Source organism: Erithacus rubecula (genome assembly GCF_903797595.1).
Source record: "Erithacus rubecula genome assembly, chromosome: 6".
Lineage (NCBI taxonomy): Eukaryota > Metazoa > Chordata > Aves > Passeriformes > Muscicapidae > Erithacus > Erithacus rubecula.
In genome coordinates, this window is record NC_136688.1 from 10062426 (window position 1) to 10079134 (window position 16709).

At 46.9% G+C, this 16709-nt stretch overlaps 1 protein-coding gene across 2 annotated transcripts in view; it reads left to right on the forward strand.

Annotated features, from left to right (window-relative positions):
• Nucleotides 1-993: 993 nt before the first annotated feature.
• The window catches only part of PTDSS2 (phosphatidylserine synthase 2), a 29502-nt gene continuing 13786 nt past the window's right edge, over nt 994-16709 (forward strand). Inside the window, exons 1-3 of one of the 2 annotated variants that reach the window (XM_079307945.1) lie at nt 994-1321; nt 9149-9250; nt 13860-13942. In XM_079307945.1, the coding sequence (XP_079164071.1) occupies nt 1122-1321; nt 9149-9250; nt 13860-13942 (385 nt within the window). In that variant the 5' untranslated portion in view covers nt 994-1121. Of the gene's footprint in view, nt 1322-2284; nt 2455-9148; nt 9251-13859; nt 13943-16709 lie in introns of those variants that run through there. The other variant, XM_079307946.1, reaches the window with a different exon arrangement.

Sequence of the window (16709 nt, forward strand, 5' to 3'; positions counted from 1 at the left end):
GTGCCACCCCCTGCCATGGGCGGGACATCTTCCACTATCCCAGGTTGTTCCAAGCCCCATCCCACCTGGTCTTGGACACTTCCTAGGATGGGGCAGCCACAGCTTCTCTGGGAAATCCATTCCAGGGCCTCAGCACTCCCACAGGGAAGAATTTCTTCCCAATATCCTGTCTAACCCTGCTCCCTTTCAGTATTTCATAGAACCATGGAATAGCTTTGCGTGGCAAGGGACCTTTAAAGGTCACCCTCATTATTTGCCGTCCTGTCAATGTTTCCTATAATTTTTTCCCTGTTTCATTTCTCTGCTCTCACAGGACTTTGCCTTCCCTCCACACAATATTCCCAGAGTTTTGCTGCCGTGCTAAGATCTTTCCAGAAATCCAGAGTTCCCTGCCTGCCAGCCGGGATCAGCATGGCACAATCCGGAAGAGGAGCCTGACCAAGGTACTTTGGGAAGGGCTGAGGGATTTTAGGATGCTCCAAATCCAAGGGCACAGGAACACCCTGCAAGCATCTCCATCCCTGGCCAGACCTTCCGGGTGGGAACAAAAATTTTTACTAAGCAAAACACGTTTTTATTTTGCCAGCAAACCGCACATATTTAACAGATACTTAACATTTCGTCGCACAAAGGCGCGGGAATCGGGATGCCCACGGCGTCAGGGATGGGCTACCCAACATGGGGTACGCGACACCCGCACGGCAGCTTGGCAGAGGACACTTTTCCCCTCGTGGTTCCGGTACGAGTGTGCAGAACGAACACATTTTGTTCAATTAGCACCGTTCCGATGAGAGTGCGCGGAACGAAGACATTTTGTTTAATTTAGCGGGCTAAATTTAGGGGGCTCGGGCTCCCCTCCGTGAGGGGCGGCTCCTCAGGGCGCCGCCTAGCGGCCGGGGTGAAGTGAGGTGTGGGGGGAGAGGACACGCGGTTGCCACGGCAACGGAGAGGGCGGGGCTGCCCGGGCCTGCCCTCCCCGCGCACGCGCTGACGCGGGGTCGCGCGCACGCCGCGTCACGCCTCCCGCCCCGCGGCCCCTCCCGCCGCCGCCCCGGCCCGTGTTCCCCGGGGCGCCCCCTCCCCGCCGCCGGTGCGCCCCCGCCGCCCGTCCCCCCGCCGCCATGAGGCGCGGCGAGCGGCGGGCGCACGGCGGGAACGCGGGTAAGGCCGCGCTGGAGGAGCAGCAGCAGCAGCCGCCGCCGCCGCCGCCGCCCCCCGCGCAGCCCAACGGCGGCGCCCCCGGGGCCGAGCGGGACGGCGCCGGGCCCCGCCGCAGCACCGAGTCCGAGGTGTACGACGACGGCACCAACACGTTCTTCTGGTGAGAGGCGCCGGGAATGGCCCACACCCCCCTCGGGGCTCCGCGTGGGCCGAGGGGGCCCCTAAGGAATGGGATGTGGAGGGGCTGAGGAATGGGAGGTAGGGCCCCCTAAGGAATGGGATGTGGAGGGGCCCCTACGGAACGGGATTCCCAGGTATCTGCTGCCCGTTATCTGCTGTTTACCGGCCTCTTCTGTCGCTGATAGCAGTGCTGGAATCGGCTGCGAGTGTTTTCCTGGTGTGGCCCTACTGCTTAATTGTTTCCTGGCAATGTAACGGGAATTCAGGACTGACTGTAGGCGGTGGCACCTCTTTTCCTGGTCCCCACCCTTCCAGGAGCAGGACCCTTAGGATTGAGCCCGATGGCTTATCCTGCCTGATGGGTGCTTTAGAGGCATTTTCCAGTAGCTTGAGAGCCCACTGTGTTTGGGCAAGCCTGATTCCAGTTATCAGCGTTGTTTGTATGGACTCCACCTCCTTCTCTCCTCTCCCTCAATCTGGGAAGAGGCTTCTTCCATCCGTGCACTTCCCAGTGATCCTGGCAGAAAGCTGAAGTTGTCATGCCCCGTTCCTGCTGGGCAGGTGTTACCTATTTTTGTGTGTCTCAGTCCATAAAACAGGTGTATAAACCTGGTGGTGTTGGGCCAGCGGAGAAAATCAGATTTTTGTTAAATTCAGTCCTTGCAGGAAGAGGTGTGTTCATACCTGGAAAAGTGCTCCTAAATCCCAGCCTTGCAGGAATTGTTCCATAAATCCCCCCAGCTCAGCACGCGTGTGTGCAGGTAGAGGTGTTTTTCTGTCTGTTAAACACACGTCCCTTCCCGTGGAGAAAGCCAAGCTGACACTGAAGACGCCTTTGGAACACGAGCCGAGGGCGATGGGATTTGGCTGGAGCCCGGTGTGGAGGAGTGGGAGGGGAGGGCACTTGGCTCTCACCCTGCCAGTCGGGGCAGCAGTGAAGGGTGTTGATCCCGATGGAGGAGGTGACATTCCTGCCACTGCAAGCTGCAGAGGAGCACTGGGATGCTGCTGGATCCCGGCGGGATCCCTGACGTGCGCGGGTGTAGCTGAGGGACATCGTGGCCTCGGGGACAAATCGCGGGATCCCGGTGCCAACCTTTAAATGGAAAATGGGTAAAGCTCTCCTTTCTACTCCTTCCTTAAGTTGGCTCTTGTCAGCTGTTTTGTGAAGCCTTAAAATGACCTATTTTTGCTGTTTTGTGGTGGTGACAGGGCTGTCACCCCAGGATGAACCTGTAATGCAGTTAGTGTGGCCTTGTGGATCATTCCTTTGGAAATCTGGATCTGCCTTGCTCTCTCAGGAGCTTCTCTGTGTCAGGTGATCCCTTCCAGGAGGGCAACGTGGACAAGTGTGTTTCTTAACTTCCCTATTTATCCAATTTTCTTTTCCTTGGTAGCTTGTGCTGGCAACAAGGAGTTTAAACATCTGGAAAAGTCCCAAGTTTTTTTCTTGTGTTACTTTTGCCCTGCATATCTTAGGGTATCCTTTGGCAATTACTCAGTTCCTACTCTGTCCAAGAATAAAGATAATCCAGAGGAATGATTTTTTTCCTGTGACTCTTGGGTCTCTTCTTATGCTGTGAAGGTGGCCACAGGAAAGGGAAATTTTTAAGAGTGGCTGCCTTCTGACTTTGGAAAAATACAGAATGCAGTTTCCTTTTGGAGTTCAGGAGTTAGGGATAAGGTTACTCTCATGGCTCACTCCTTTTGGGAAAATGAGAGGATTTTGAATCCGTGGCTACAAATTCCAGCAGTAGTTTAGTTAGCAGAGATGATTTTCCTGCTATAAATGTGGTCTTTGGGAAAGGTGGAGCTTCCTAGCTGGCTTCCTGCTCTTTAAAATCTGTTTGAAGCATTGAAAAACCACTTCTGTGCTAATATCTCTGGTCTTATTCCATATAAATTACTTGGAACTAGAAAATACTCCCTTGTGGGAACCTGCTCAGTCAGGCAGCTCCTGGCAGCTGCCTTTGCCGTTAGGAAATGCCAAGGGAAGGGAGCAGGAGGAAGCTCTCTGAGGCAGATCGATGGTTTCTGTATCATTTATCCCTGAACTAATTTCCCAGTGGGGAGCTGGGAATGCCAAGCCTGCCTGGCAAGCCACTGGTACATGTTCCTTGTTGTTTCCAGCACCTTGGATTGTTCTTGTGTGTGTGCCTCCAACAGGAGCTTTCTCACAAATCCCTGCTTGTTCTGGGGTCATTTAGTTGGATATTGTGTGTGATGTTCTCCTAAAATTTCTGTAGGTATTTCATGGCTTGTCTTTAACCAAAGAAGATTTTCCAGGAAAATGTCCATCCAGTCTCAATTTGAGGGTGTTGGGAGGTACCAGATGCACTTTCACCACCACATTGTGACTCTGTGGGTTAATTGCTTTTTCAAAGCCTTACTGTAATTTGGATTTCATTAGCTTTAATGTCACCTTTTGATTATTAACATGTTTTATCTCTCACACTAATCATCTCGTGTTGCCAGCACGTGGTTGTGATATTCATTCCCGAGGTCATGGTGTGGCAGCAGAGATCTGTGGAGCTCAGGATGTTAAAATTAATAAGCAAAGAACTAAAAAAGAGGGAATGGCAGTGATTCTATAGCCTAATGGCAGTGTTCATAGAAATTATTTCCACCTCTTTGTGCAAAAGAAGTGTGGAATTTGCAGCTAAGGATGAGGCAGCCCCTGCTGGCATGTTCCTCTCAGTTTGTTCAGTGTTGTGACTCTTCCCAGATGGCCTGGGAAATGAGGATATGTGTGGGCAAACCAGCTGGTGTTGGAAAGAAGGAGTTGGAACCCAAAACATTCCTTACCCATTGCTTGTGGAGATTGCTCTTATCTCTGAAATACCCGGGATTTGCTAAGAGTGATCTGGAGGAAGAGGTGGGGATTTAGCCAGAAGAGAGATTAGAGAGATGGAATATCCACAAGTTGGCAGGAGCTGCTCTCCATGCTCTTTCCTCAGGGATGGCCCTGGCACTTCCAAGGCAGCATTCCTTGAGTTTGCTGGGAGTTGAACACGGGATTTTTCCCTGCTTGAATGGGGCCATGCCATGCCCACTCAGGATTCACTGTGCTGGAGAAAAGGAACATTGCTCCAGAGTCCAGGGTCACCTGTCATGCTTTTCCAGCCTGTGGGAATGCCCTGGGCAGGGCAGGGAGCAGGGACATGCAGGCCTTATGCAATCCCACTAAGCCACGTTGGCCAGCTGGTCATGGATGAGAGGGCCTGTGCCTTGGGAATTGTGCTCTGGGAATGGCAGTGCCCTTTCCTCAAAGGAAGGGGTTGCATAGTTCTGCCAAGTAAGCTGGAAATGCAGAACGAATATCTTTGTAGAGAAAACCTGTCAGAGTTCAATGCTCCACCTGGATATCAGTTCTCTATATTGCTTTTTTTTTTTTTTTAATGAACACATTCCCAAAGTTTTAAGGAGAAAAGGGAAAAATGTGCTCAAAGAGTGTTACCTGTAATTCCCCGTCACTTGTCTCAGTAGAACTATCCTAATCTAACCTCTGAGACACACATTTCCATAGGTTTAACAATCCAAAATAGGGCACTTGTGGAACTTGCAAGCTCTGTAGAACTGATGGAAACTTCAGAAACTTTGCGAACTCAGTCTTTCCTCCCAGTTGGAAAGAAAACCCCAGATGTGGCAAAGCTTTGCTGTTGACCTGTGGCTCTGGGTCTCTGGAGGTTCCTGGGCTCCTTTGAGGAGATGGCAAGGGAAAGGCACGTTGCTATTTTGGAGTGTCACAAGCCTGGATGGAAATGTAATCGGCGTCGGGTGACTTCAGGGATGTGCCGGCCACTGCTCCAAGAATAGGGACTGTCTGATTAACTCTGAGAGTTTAAACTGATTTTAATACATAACTCAGAGCTTAAAGCCAACAGGGATGTTGGTATTTGTATTTGAAGTTTTCCAAACCCTGTGTCTATCCCCAACAGTTTGCCTGTTAATTACAGTTGTTGTTTCAAATGTGGTTGGTTTTAAGTTAGCATTAAATTTGGTTGTATTTTCTCATGTCTTAGTCTTTATACAAACTTTCTGCTGCTTTTGGAGGAAAGGGTTTGTTTAACTATTTACCATATTTTCTTAGAATTCCCAGCTGATGATTTATGGAGGGTACAGAGCTTTGACATCCATTTAAAAATCTCTTTCAGGAATGGTTTAATGAATTTGCCATTATTTGGAATAAAGAATTAAATCATGAGAAAGTCACTGGTGGTACTAATTGGGTTTGCTGACAGATCCTTTCACCAGCAGCCCCAATTAATGCAACTTTTTTAACCCAAGGGGCAAACTGGACTGGTTCTCTTTTGGAATTTCGTTCCACTTAAGATGCTGACCAAAATATTAATAAATAAATTCTTTGCATTGTGTTCCAGTGATTGTTATTGTGTTTAGTGGAGTTGTTGCATCACTGGTGACAAACAAGCCGTGGATAACAAGGGTGCGGTCCCTTCTTAAACTGATTTTAATTTGTGGGAGATTGAATGAGGCCATGGGCCGCCTGCTCCTGGGTGTTACTCTTTCCTTTTCACCCAAGGATCTGCCAGAATCTCCCAAAAAATGATATGTTTAAACAATTTCCTTACATCATTTCTGTCATAGACTTCAGTTGGAAAATAAAAGTGCCTGTAGTCATTTCCTTGACAGACCTGCAGCATCTCAATGTGACAGGAGAATGACCTAGCATGAAAAGGAGAAGTTGGGATCAAACTTAATCCCATTAACTAGGAAAAAACCCACTTTTTTGTGATCTGCAATGCAGGAGAGCTTCATTTGCTCTCAGTTGGTGTATGAATTAGCAGGGTAAGGGCTTGTGTGAAAACAGACCTGATTTATTTCATTTCAATCTCCCAGGGCACGAGTGGGGAAAGAGCCAAATGTGTGGTGCAGAAAGGCAGAAAAATAAGCCACTTAATATTCCAGCTTTTTCACAGTTTGGGATTTGTTGTGAGTTCTCTCCCTGGCCTTAGATATTATTGTGCTCAGGTACATCAGGCACTGCTTTACAGAGTTTTTGATGTGAAATCTCCCAGATCTGGCTGCAGTTTGTACCCACTTTGCTTTGGGCATGTTTCCCAAACTCCTGTGTGTAATTCTAAGGGGAAGATTCCCAGCTTAGCTCTCTTCAGCCTCTCAGGCTCCAGGCCAGGAGAACATAAGCCTTTCCACGTAATTCCTGCCATGCTTACCTTGCTGGGTTGTTCTTAGCTTGCCTTCCCCTGGTGTGTTATTTTAAAGTGTATTTAAGATGAAAACAGTCCCCTTGTGCCATTAAATTCATCCCAATCTCTTGGACAAGCCCTTCCTTGAGGAGAATTGCTCCTTTTTGTGGAATTTTATTTTATTTTTAAACTCCTGAGCTGTGGGAAGACAAGGTGTGCATCAATATTTCCTGGCTTTTTTTCCCTCTCTGGAGTGGATTTGTGGTGCTGTGTTACCTCCCATTGCTGTGTCACTGCTCACAGCTCCCTGGCAGAAGTCAAGCCCATCTCCAGAGTCTTTCATCCCAGCTCTTGGAATTCACACTGCACTGGAAGAACCTTTACCTTGAAAACCTGTTAGAAAAGAATCTGGCAGCATCTGGAGATGAAAGCTGAGCTACAAGGGAAGTGATGAGAGAGCAGCTTCTTGTTTCTCAGGCAGCTGGTTGGGTTTCATGCTGGTGCCTGTGGCACCAAAATTAGATGGGAAATGGGATGCATGGGGCTCCCCTACAGTGACCCTTCACTGTCCTACAGCATCCTCACAGGCTGGAGCACAGCTGAATCATCCTTGTGCTGGTAGAGGGGTTTCTCAAGGTGCTTGTCCAAGGGAGGACTTGCAGTAACTGATTTTTTTTGGCAATTGATGGGATCTGAACGCAGTGAAAAAGCAGCTGACTTGAGGGTGTTCAGGTGGTGAAATGGTAAAGGGGGATTCCTGGATTTGTAGCCTCTTCAAAAATAAACAATGATACAACATATGTCATATATAGTATCTATAGCTCTACAACATTATGTAAAACTGTGTAACAATATAACAATACAGTGATAAGTTTCAAAACCAAACAACAAGACAAGGTACAAGATACTGCTGGGTTTTAGAATCCATTCATTATATCCACGTGGAAATGCAGCAAGCCAGGAGTGTGGTGTGATTGGAGCGTGCCTGCAGTCCTGCCTCCTGGGAGAGGCTGGGGTTTAGTTTTCCAGCTCCTGCAGGATCCAGGGCAGGCCCCACGTGAGCACTGATGGCTGAATCACCTTTCCTGGCACCTGGGAAGATGCAGCTGCCCAGCAGGAGCTTGTGGCTCCTAAGTTTTTCCCTGGGTTTTGGCATGCTGATTCCTCTCTAATTCTGGAATTACCCGTGGGTCCTCCTGCTTTTCTCCTGGAGCTCGAGGAGGGAGAGCTTCAGTGCCAAACTCTGTTCTGGCAGGGGCAGAAGAGGATTGTGTCTGCTTATGAGGTACTGTGTTGTGTTCTCAGTGGGATTGCAGAGATGCTGTGGAGTGTGTGGGGTTTGGAGTAGGATGGAATTTTCATTCAGCAGCACCCTTTATTTGACTTTTAGAGCAGTTTTAGGTGGGGTTGTTTAAAGGTGAGTCAGTGGATGGTTTGGAAATTCCAAGGTTTATTGTACACCGTGCAACCTGAGTATAGAAACCTTGGCATGACCTGGAGATGGGATGTGAGCTGCTGTTACAAAAGAAGATATAAAGAAAATGGAAATGGAGCCAAATGTGTCACATACAGACACTTTCTTTTACAGGTTTTCTCCTCCCTAAGCTTCCTTTTTATATGTGGTTTGTTTTATTAGTTTCTGTTATGGGATATTGTCCTCTAAACCAAAAGTCATGGTATGTCCTTTGCCCTTACATGGGACAGAATGCTTTCTATGTGGGGCCAGAGAAGTTTTCCAGTGAAAACAATAAGTAGTTTCTCATTAGGAAAGGAATTTTCAACTTGAAGTGAGAAAAGAATATTCTCTGTGTGGTGATCAGTAGGGTCATCTGGCTGGGTATGCTCTGCTTGCTCTCTTTCCATAGGATCACAGAATCCATGGAATGGTTTGGGTTGGAAGGGACCTTAAAGTTCATCCAGTCCCAAGGGCAGGGACACCTTCCACTGGCCCAGGTTGCTCCAAGCCCAGTCTAACCTGACCTTGGACACTTCCAGGGATAGGGCAGCTTCTGGACAACCTGTGCCAGCAGAGTTTCTCCCTGACTGCTTCACCAAAATCTGTATAAACCTCTGGGCTCCCATGGATGAGAACATTTTACTGCTATGGAACAGCCCCCAGCTTTGTTGACTGTTCCCACAGAAACCCCTTGTGCCAAGTGCACTGAAACTGTAGGAATATCCCTGGGAATCTGACATCTTGAGGTGGCATCAGTCTTTGAAGAGCAACTTAGAGATTTTTTTGTTGTTGTTGTTTTACTTTTTTTAATGACACTTTTTCTTGTGCAATTCCCATGTCTGGAATGAATTCCCTTTGGTTGCTCTCAAGGACCTGTTCCCTCAGCTGCAATTTTGATTAGTAGGCTGTGAAATAGAGCAGCCCTGTCAGGTGTGGACCTGCCAAACCTGGGGAGACACCTGGAGCTGTTTAGATCCGGATGTTTGCACTGGGTGCTGGTTTTTTCCAGGCTGCTGCTGTGACCACATGCAGTGCCACTGTAAGCTCTGCTCTCTGTGCTCTGCAGTACAGAAAAACTCAATATTTCTGATTCCTGGCTGAATTTGGCCTCCTGAGGCTTCAGTGGCAGGGGGAGATGTGAGTTTCCCTGCTTTTTAATGTCGCTTTTCTCTGTTCTGAATTTCAGGAGAGCTCATACCCTGACAGTCCTGTTCATCCTCACCTGTGCTCTGGGCTACGTAACCCTGCTGGAAGAGACTCCCCAGGACACAGCCTACAACACAAAGAGGTGAGTATCTGAGGAATATCTGACTATTCCCTGGTGTCTTTTGGAAAAGGGACCTCCAGTGACCCCTGCACTCCCTTGTGGAAGTGCCTGTTCCCTTAGGAAGTTACAAAACCAGCCATAAATCTGTAAGCTTCTCTGATGCTGATCATTGAATTTAATTTCTAATCAGTTTAGCATCACTGTCAGGCCTGTGGCTGCTCTGTGGTGTGATTTAAAGCAAAACACAAAAAAGCTTGCTAAAGCCTCCTGGCTGGGTTTCTTTGGCAAGGGTTCTGCCTCTGTTTCTTAAAATAGCCTTTTCTTAAAAATAACCTTTCCTTAAAATAACCATCATTTCAAAGTGCTGGGAGCTGTGACTAAATTTTTCTGGCTCAACTGCTTTTTGTAAAATTCTGCTCAACATTTCAAAACAAATCTTTGTTTGTTGTTGAAAATTCCTGTGAGAGCCTGTAGCCCAGAGGGAAGCTCTGGGGAAATAAGAATGAATCTTACATGTGTGGTCAATTCACACTGTAATTTAAACTGATCCAATGTGGTTGAATTTCTCCCATTTTAAAATACAATAGGGAAGAAAAAGGAGGTAGGAAAGTGGTGTTTTAAAAAGCTAAGTGTGTTTTAAAAATATGCTGCAGAGCATCATTGCTAGAAGCAAGAAAATAATTGTTTTCTACCAATCTGATTTCTTAAATATAATAAAAGTTTCCCTCTTACTTTTGAAGGTTTTAGGTTTTTTTTTTTTTCCTCTTTTTGTACATTTCTGAAGTGACTCAGGATATAGCATCCATTGTTCTGGAGATGCAGGAATTGGGGTATTTCCTGAGATAATCTTGGCTGTTGTTCTGCAGTTACACAATGCCTGGGAGTGATGAACTCACACTGTGCCTCACTGAGAGCTGAGATTTCACACATGGGGGTGACATGGGTCAAGCTGGAAGGTATCTGGAGCCTGGGAAAGGTTCTGGAAGGTTTCTGTGAGAACAAATGCCATTTTATTCCCAGTCATAATGAGGGAGGCCAGGCTGGAGGGGTGGTTTGGCCTGGAATGGCCACTCTGAATTGAGAAGGGGAAAAGCTGAAAGAGAAGTGGTGATGCATCCTTAGGGAGTAATACAGAGCTGAGGTGACTCAGTGGAATATCTTATTATTGAGCTTAGAGCCTCAACTGCCTTAATCAAAACAAACCCAGGGAAGATTAGTCAGCAGGTGGATCTTTCTCTCAGGAAACCCGAGTTGTTGTCTGCTTATCCAGTGCCCAAGTTGTTAAAATCAATGTACAGCATCATGCCAGGGAAGGAGCAGCAAACAGGCTTTGTTCACTCCTGCAGCTCTGCAAGGTCTGGCCACAAAAATCCTTGACAAGCAGCATCCTGAGGCTTGGGCATGATCTTGCAAATATTCCAGGTTTTGTGTATCTCTGAACAAAAGGAGGCATTTCAGAGCAGGATGAGATGGGCACAATGTGCACCAGTGTATCCATAGCCTGGATTATCACAGGTTTTGTATTTTTGCTTAATTTAAAATCCTGCCCTGAGACCTTTGTCAGTGGTAGCATGGAGCTGTGTTGTAATGTGATTCCCAGCCCCATCCAGCACGAGGCTGTCCCTGTGTGCTGCTGTTCCTCGGGAACACTTGGTGCTTTAATGGCCAGGAGGGGTTTTGTCACCAGGGAGCAGAGTCTGGAGCTGTCACCGGGTTTTATTTCCACCTCCTGCACACTGACAGTGGAGCAGTGTCTGGGATAGGTGCAAAGCCTAAATACACACTTGCAAAGGCTCCAGCCTCCTTTGTTTCCATGCCCTGGCTGAGGTGCCTCTGTGAGCTGCAGTGGGTGCTCAGAGCACTAAATTGAGGTGGACTTGCCAAATTTGCTGGCTCTGTTTTACCCGGAATGGAGTCATAGGGCTGTCCCACCTTCCCCCCTATAAAACCAGGATTATATCATCCTGTAAAAGTGCTCCATCCAGTCATTGGCAGGAGCAGGGTGAGAGGTGGATTCGTGGAATCACTCACAGGAGAGGTGATGGGCATGACCCAAGTGAGAGCAGGAGCCTCTGAGCTCACGGGTGTGGTCGCTGTGCCTGAGATTGGTGTTTGCATCTGGACCTGCAACAGGGCAGGGCAACGAAACAATTCAAGGAGGATTGTTTGGGGTTTTTTAAAATAAGGTTGCAGGTACCTTTCATATGTAAATGTAGTAAGAGTTCATTGGGGTCACAGACGGGATCAAACTGCCCCCGGTGTAAGAACAGTAGAACATTTCCTTTGTTAGACACGGAGAGTTTGTGCTGTGAACCTGTCTGATCCTGAGAGCTTTGTTTTCACAGTTCTTCCAGCCTTGGAATCACTCATCCTGACTGACAGCTGTGACATTCTCCTCTGTTCAGCCTGCTCTGAGCTCCAGCTCTGAGTGTAGCCAAATAAACACTGAGCACCTCCTCTGCATACCATGGAAGAAATCCACAGCTCCCAAATACTTGGAATGCTTAGCAGGGTGTCTTGGAGGAAAAAAAGTTGGGTTTGTTTTTTTTTTTCCCCATAAAAACACATTCAGGTTTAAAAACACTGGTGTGCTTCAGGGTTGTACATTGAATTTCTAGCTGGGAAATGTCTCTCCAGAGATGCTTTTTTACACAGCTCTTGGCAAACCCAGATTTCCATGGGGACTGATCCAGGGATATGTGGGTTTGCATGCTGAACTGCTGCTGCAGTGGCTGAGCACCCACAGGGAAATGGAGGTAACAGGAGGCCAGAGCCATCTTCCAGGGCTTGTGGTAGCCTGAGGGGGTTGTCCCAGCTGTGCCAGCATGGATCCAGCCCGGGAAGGGACAGGGAGTGGGAGCTGGCTCCTTGAATCCCAGGACAAAGGACCATACACAGCTCCTCATTGTCCTGTGTGTCTGAATCGACTCCCTGCACAAACAAGAGTTTGTTTGTGCTGATGGAGCTGCTGCCAGGCTCTCTATTTTTAATTTGGTTAAGTGCTAAAATGATTTTTGTGGGCACACTTTGCTATTTTGTGCCTTTCTGATTTGCTGCTCAGGAAAATCCATTGGCTGTGTCCAGCCAGGTGAGGGAGGAGAGGAGAACCCCTCTCAGGTGCTGGAGCATTCCTGCCTCAGGCCAGGCTGCTGCTTAGGCATTGGAAGCTTCCTAAGGAGGTAGATTAATGATGATAAGAAGGAACATTTAGTTACCACTGAGGGGGAAAAAAATAAAGTGGAGCTGGTGTGGTTATTTATGTAAATTTGTGATTTGCTTCCAAACTTCCTGTGGTGAACTTGAAGTAAATGAATATATCTGGATCCCCAGCATATTTCAGCACAGCTGCTCTTGGGCTGAGAGTGGATTTTAGAGGAAGGAGCACAGCTAAGCTCCTGTGGTGATTTGGATCCAGGATTTGAATTCTAGCTTTGGGAAGACAACCCTCCCAGGCCCAGAGCAGTGGTCTGGACCCCTCAGTTCATGGCTGAGCTGGGATGGGGTTGTCACAACACACAGGACTGGAGCTTCCAGATGCAGCCAGGAACTCAAAATGTAGAATATTCTCATTATTGGAGGTCAGCTGAAAGAGTTTTGCCCTCCAGATCTTTAGAAATCCCCATGGAATTCTCTATTCACAGATCCATTCAGCACCTAATTCTGGTGTGATTCCCAGTGTTTAAAGCAAGCAGAATTTCTGAGATACATCTGTTAACTAAACCCCATTTTTATTTTCAGGAAGCACAAACATTTATACTCAGAGGTGAATGTTACAAAATAGCTTTTGCAAATCCTTTAGTCTTCTATTCTGAAATATTTTTTGACACGTTTAAAGCACAAACAGTCTCCTGTTGCTTCTGGTTTGTAGCATTTTCTCTCTGGCAGCAAAATTACTGGGTATTTTGTGTGACTTCTGCAGACTGAGCCAATTTATTTGCAGTCAGGAGTTGCATCATTTTCTGTAAACATGGAATGAGCTCTTTCCCAGTTGTCCATCCTTTCAGCCAACTCTTAAGCAGGTGATATGAGACAGCAGGCAGGATCCAGTGGGACTTGAGGTGCAGTAAGAAGAGCATTTTTGGATTGCTTTATGCCATTTAATCCATTAAAACTAAAGGAACATGCCCAGGGTCATAGGTCTTTGGTATATTTGGGCTTCTGGTCTGATAATTTATTTTTATTTAAAATCTCTTAATGCTCCTTAGGCTGTGTGTTGTGCCTCCAGCTCTTGAAGTAGCAGCAGTGCTGGTGTGGTCTGGAAAGATCCTGCTTGTCTTTAGTTGGTTAAGAAGCTGTTTTGGAGTGGTGACAAGTCTGACAGCTCCTTTTAAAATTCCATGGACATCTAGTGGAGCAGTGAGAGCTGTCTCAGTGCTAAATCCTACATTTCTTTGTGAGGCAGTGGGGATAAAAGCTGCTCCCAGGCACGGGGAAGTGTTTGACTTGCTGTAATCCTCAGCCTTTTTTTGGTTGTGTTTTTTTTTTCTGGATGATGTCTGGATCCATTTAAGATGGACACATTTAGCAGTTAAAAAACAAGGGCCAGTTGTTTCTCACATCAAAGAACATGATTTGCAGTCTCAGGAGGAGGATGAGGCAATAAACCAGGCTGTTCTGTTTTTATTTCCAGAGGAATCGTCGCCAGTATTTTGGTTTTCTTGTGTTTTGGGGTGACACAAGCTAAAGATGGACCATTCTCAAGACCTCACCCAGGTAATTCTCCTTGCTGGGCTCACTCAAATACTCCTGAGGAGCTGCCTGTTTTGTGAGGAAGGTAAATGTTTGTGTTGCCTGGAGAGCAGGTAAGTTGTAATTTCAGTAATCACAGGTTCCTCAGCACTGCACACTGGTCATGGAAGCTGCTCCATAACCATCCTGCTGGGCTTCTTCCATGGACCTGGAGATTTGTTTGAATTGGTAAAAAGCTCTGTGAGAGCTGTCAGGTTCTTAAACCTGAACTTCCTGTGTTTCTTCTTGTTTTTTTCTCTTCACTGAGCTGGGACTGCACTTGGGACCATGTATCCAGTGCTGGAGCACTTCCTTAGCTCCATGTCCATTTTCCACAGGAGATTAGAGGCCCTTGATTATGATTTTAAAGGTTTCTTGTGAGACTGGAAGTCTTGAAAGCATTTGCAAGCACAACACACACCTCTTCCAGGTAATGTAATAGCAGGTGAAAGATGAAAATATTGAAATGGCTTTAATCTTTTGCCTATTTTTAGATGTGAATCATTAAAAGAGAATTAAGGGAATTCATATAGGCTTAAATAATATTCCTGAAAGCCTTGGGTTCTCCTACAACCAAATAAAGCTGGGTTTTATGCCAGAAATTTAACCCAGCAGCCACCCCACAGCCCTCAGCCAAAGCAGGTGTGGTTCCAGAGTGGTGCCCTCAGCACCTCTGCAAACCTGGGGGTTTATTAAATTTGCCTTTCTTATTAATAGCAGGTTTTAGTCTTTCCTTCTGTTCCAGTTAACTGTGGTTCCTCCTGTAAAATGCTCTGCTCCTTTTGAGGACACCAGTGACTCTTGGGTGCACCCAGGTTTTGGGGGTTTTTGTCTGGGCTGGTTTTATTCCCTGGAAAAAAAAAAGCAGGGAAGTTTGGCTTTTAGTCTTGCCCTCAGTGCAACATTTCTCCATAACATTTTGGCATTGTTTTGAGCTTTCTGCTTTCAAATGTCCTCTCCAGAGCTGCAGGGTTATTTTGGGGATTCTGGTGATAGTGTGATGCTTCCCAAATTCCTGGTCCCAGAGTGTGGAGCTGTGTTAGGAGCTCCTCTGTCACTCCAGTCCCTTGGGATCATCTTCTCTGCTGTCCCTGCCTTCCCTGCTGCTCCTGCTGTGTGTCATTAACCTACTTTTCATTAAGGCCATTAAGGAAACTGATCCCAGCCACCACCTTAGTGGCACCTGTCCAGACTGGTGGCTTTATTTCTTATTTTGGCTGCCTTCTCAGCATTCCCAGCTTTAGCTGGGGGCTCATCCAGCTTTGCCATTTCCATACTGATTCCACACAACCCACTGTTTTTTCCAGTTTAATAATTTGCTACATGGACAGACACAAGTTGCTTCCCTGTAATTCAAAACTGTAGGATTTACATGGAAATAAGTAGGTATGACTGTTCAGGCAAGACTTTACCAACTTGCCCTGCTTTTATCCCATTTTCCTCTGGCTTTGGTTCCATCCAAACCTTCAGGCAAATGGGGAGCACTCCTTTAGCCCCAGGGAGCAGTGTGGTGCAAGGGACAGATCTTAAACTCTGCTTGAAGATTTGTTGGTAGGTGAGCAGCCAAATTTGGGGAACATTTTCCTTGGTAGAATTAATCCTGGATACAGTCAGCATCAGCAGCCTGATGCAAATCCTTAGGATTTGCAGATAAGAGATATTCTTCCTCCTCCCTGCCAGCTCCTTTTCTGGAGCCTGGTGTTGTAGGAGCCCAGGGATGCTTCATTGCCTCTGTCAAGATAACACATCCATGCTGTCATTCCAAAGAAATTTTCCATGGCAGTTATTAATGCCCTGAGAAGCAGCTTTTAATATTCCCAGCATTTGCTGTCACACAGTGTGTGACAGGACAAGCTGTTTGGGGAGTAAACTGTGAGGGTCTGGGGTAACCTGTGGGATTGAGGGCTGGGATATCTTGGAATGTGCAGGCAGGGACCAGGCAAGGGCAGCACTGATGGCACTGGGGGGAGCAGCTCCAGGACAGGCATTTTCCTTGGGGAAACAACCCAGAGTCTTGTATTTTTTGCTCATTTAGCTCCTCAAGCAGAGTGGGCCAAACTCTGAGCAGAAGCAGGGAAAGAGGCTGGTTGGATTCAGCTTTCTGGGATGTTCAAGGCCTGTTCCCAAATCCCTGCAAGGCAGCAGTTTAATGTTTGATCACAGGAGTCACTGGGTTATCAGGTGTGTCAATGATTGGTGGAGACCTCCTTGCTGAGGAGGAAAGCCCTGGTTGGAGGGAGGCAGAATGGCAAGTGAATTAAAGGAAAACAAATCACAGCTAAAGCTAAGCCTGACCCAGGAGGAGACAGAAGTGTTTGTACAGCCTTGAAAACATTTGGGGTGCAGGTACTGAGTGTGTTCAGAACCTCTGTGAGCTGAGGAGGAACCACAGCACTAAATCACTAAATCAGAACCAGATCTCAATTTTTAATTTTTTTTTTTTTTTTCTGAGCAGTTGCCACAGCCCTGTGTACAGAGGGGAATAAAAGCTCAGATAAGGATTTAGATTTTTCTGCTTTCTGTGTGTACATCACTTTGAGGAGCAGTGTCACATGGCTGACTGTGAGCAGTGTAAAATCTCTGGTACAAGGTTTATGGGTTAGAAAAAACAGCATTTTTAGGTGCCTGGCGGTGACATTTCAAGATGGGAGAAGTGTGGTGGTTAAAAATTAATTCCCCCTGCTGGCTTGAATATGGTGCCAATTTGGGAAGAGGCTCCTGTCTTCCAAATAATCCTGTGACCAATGGAGGA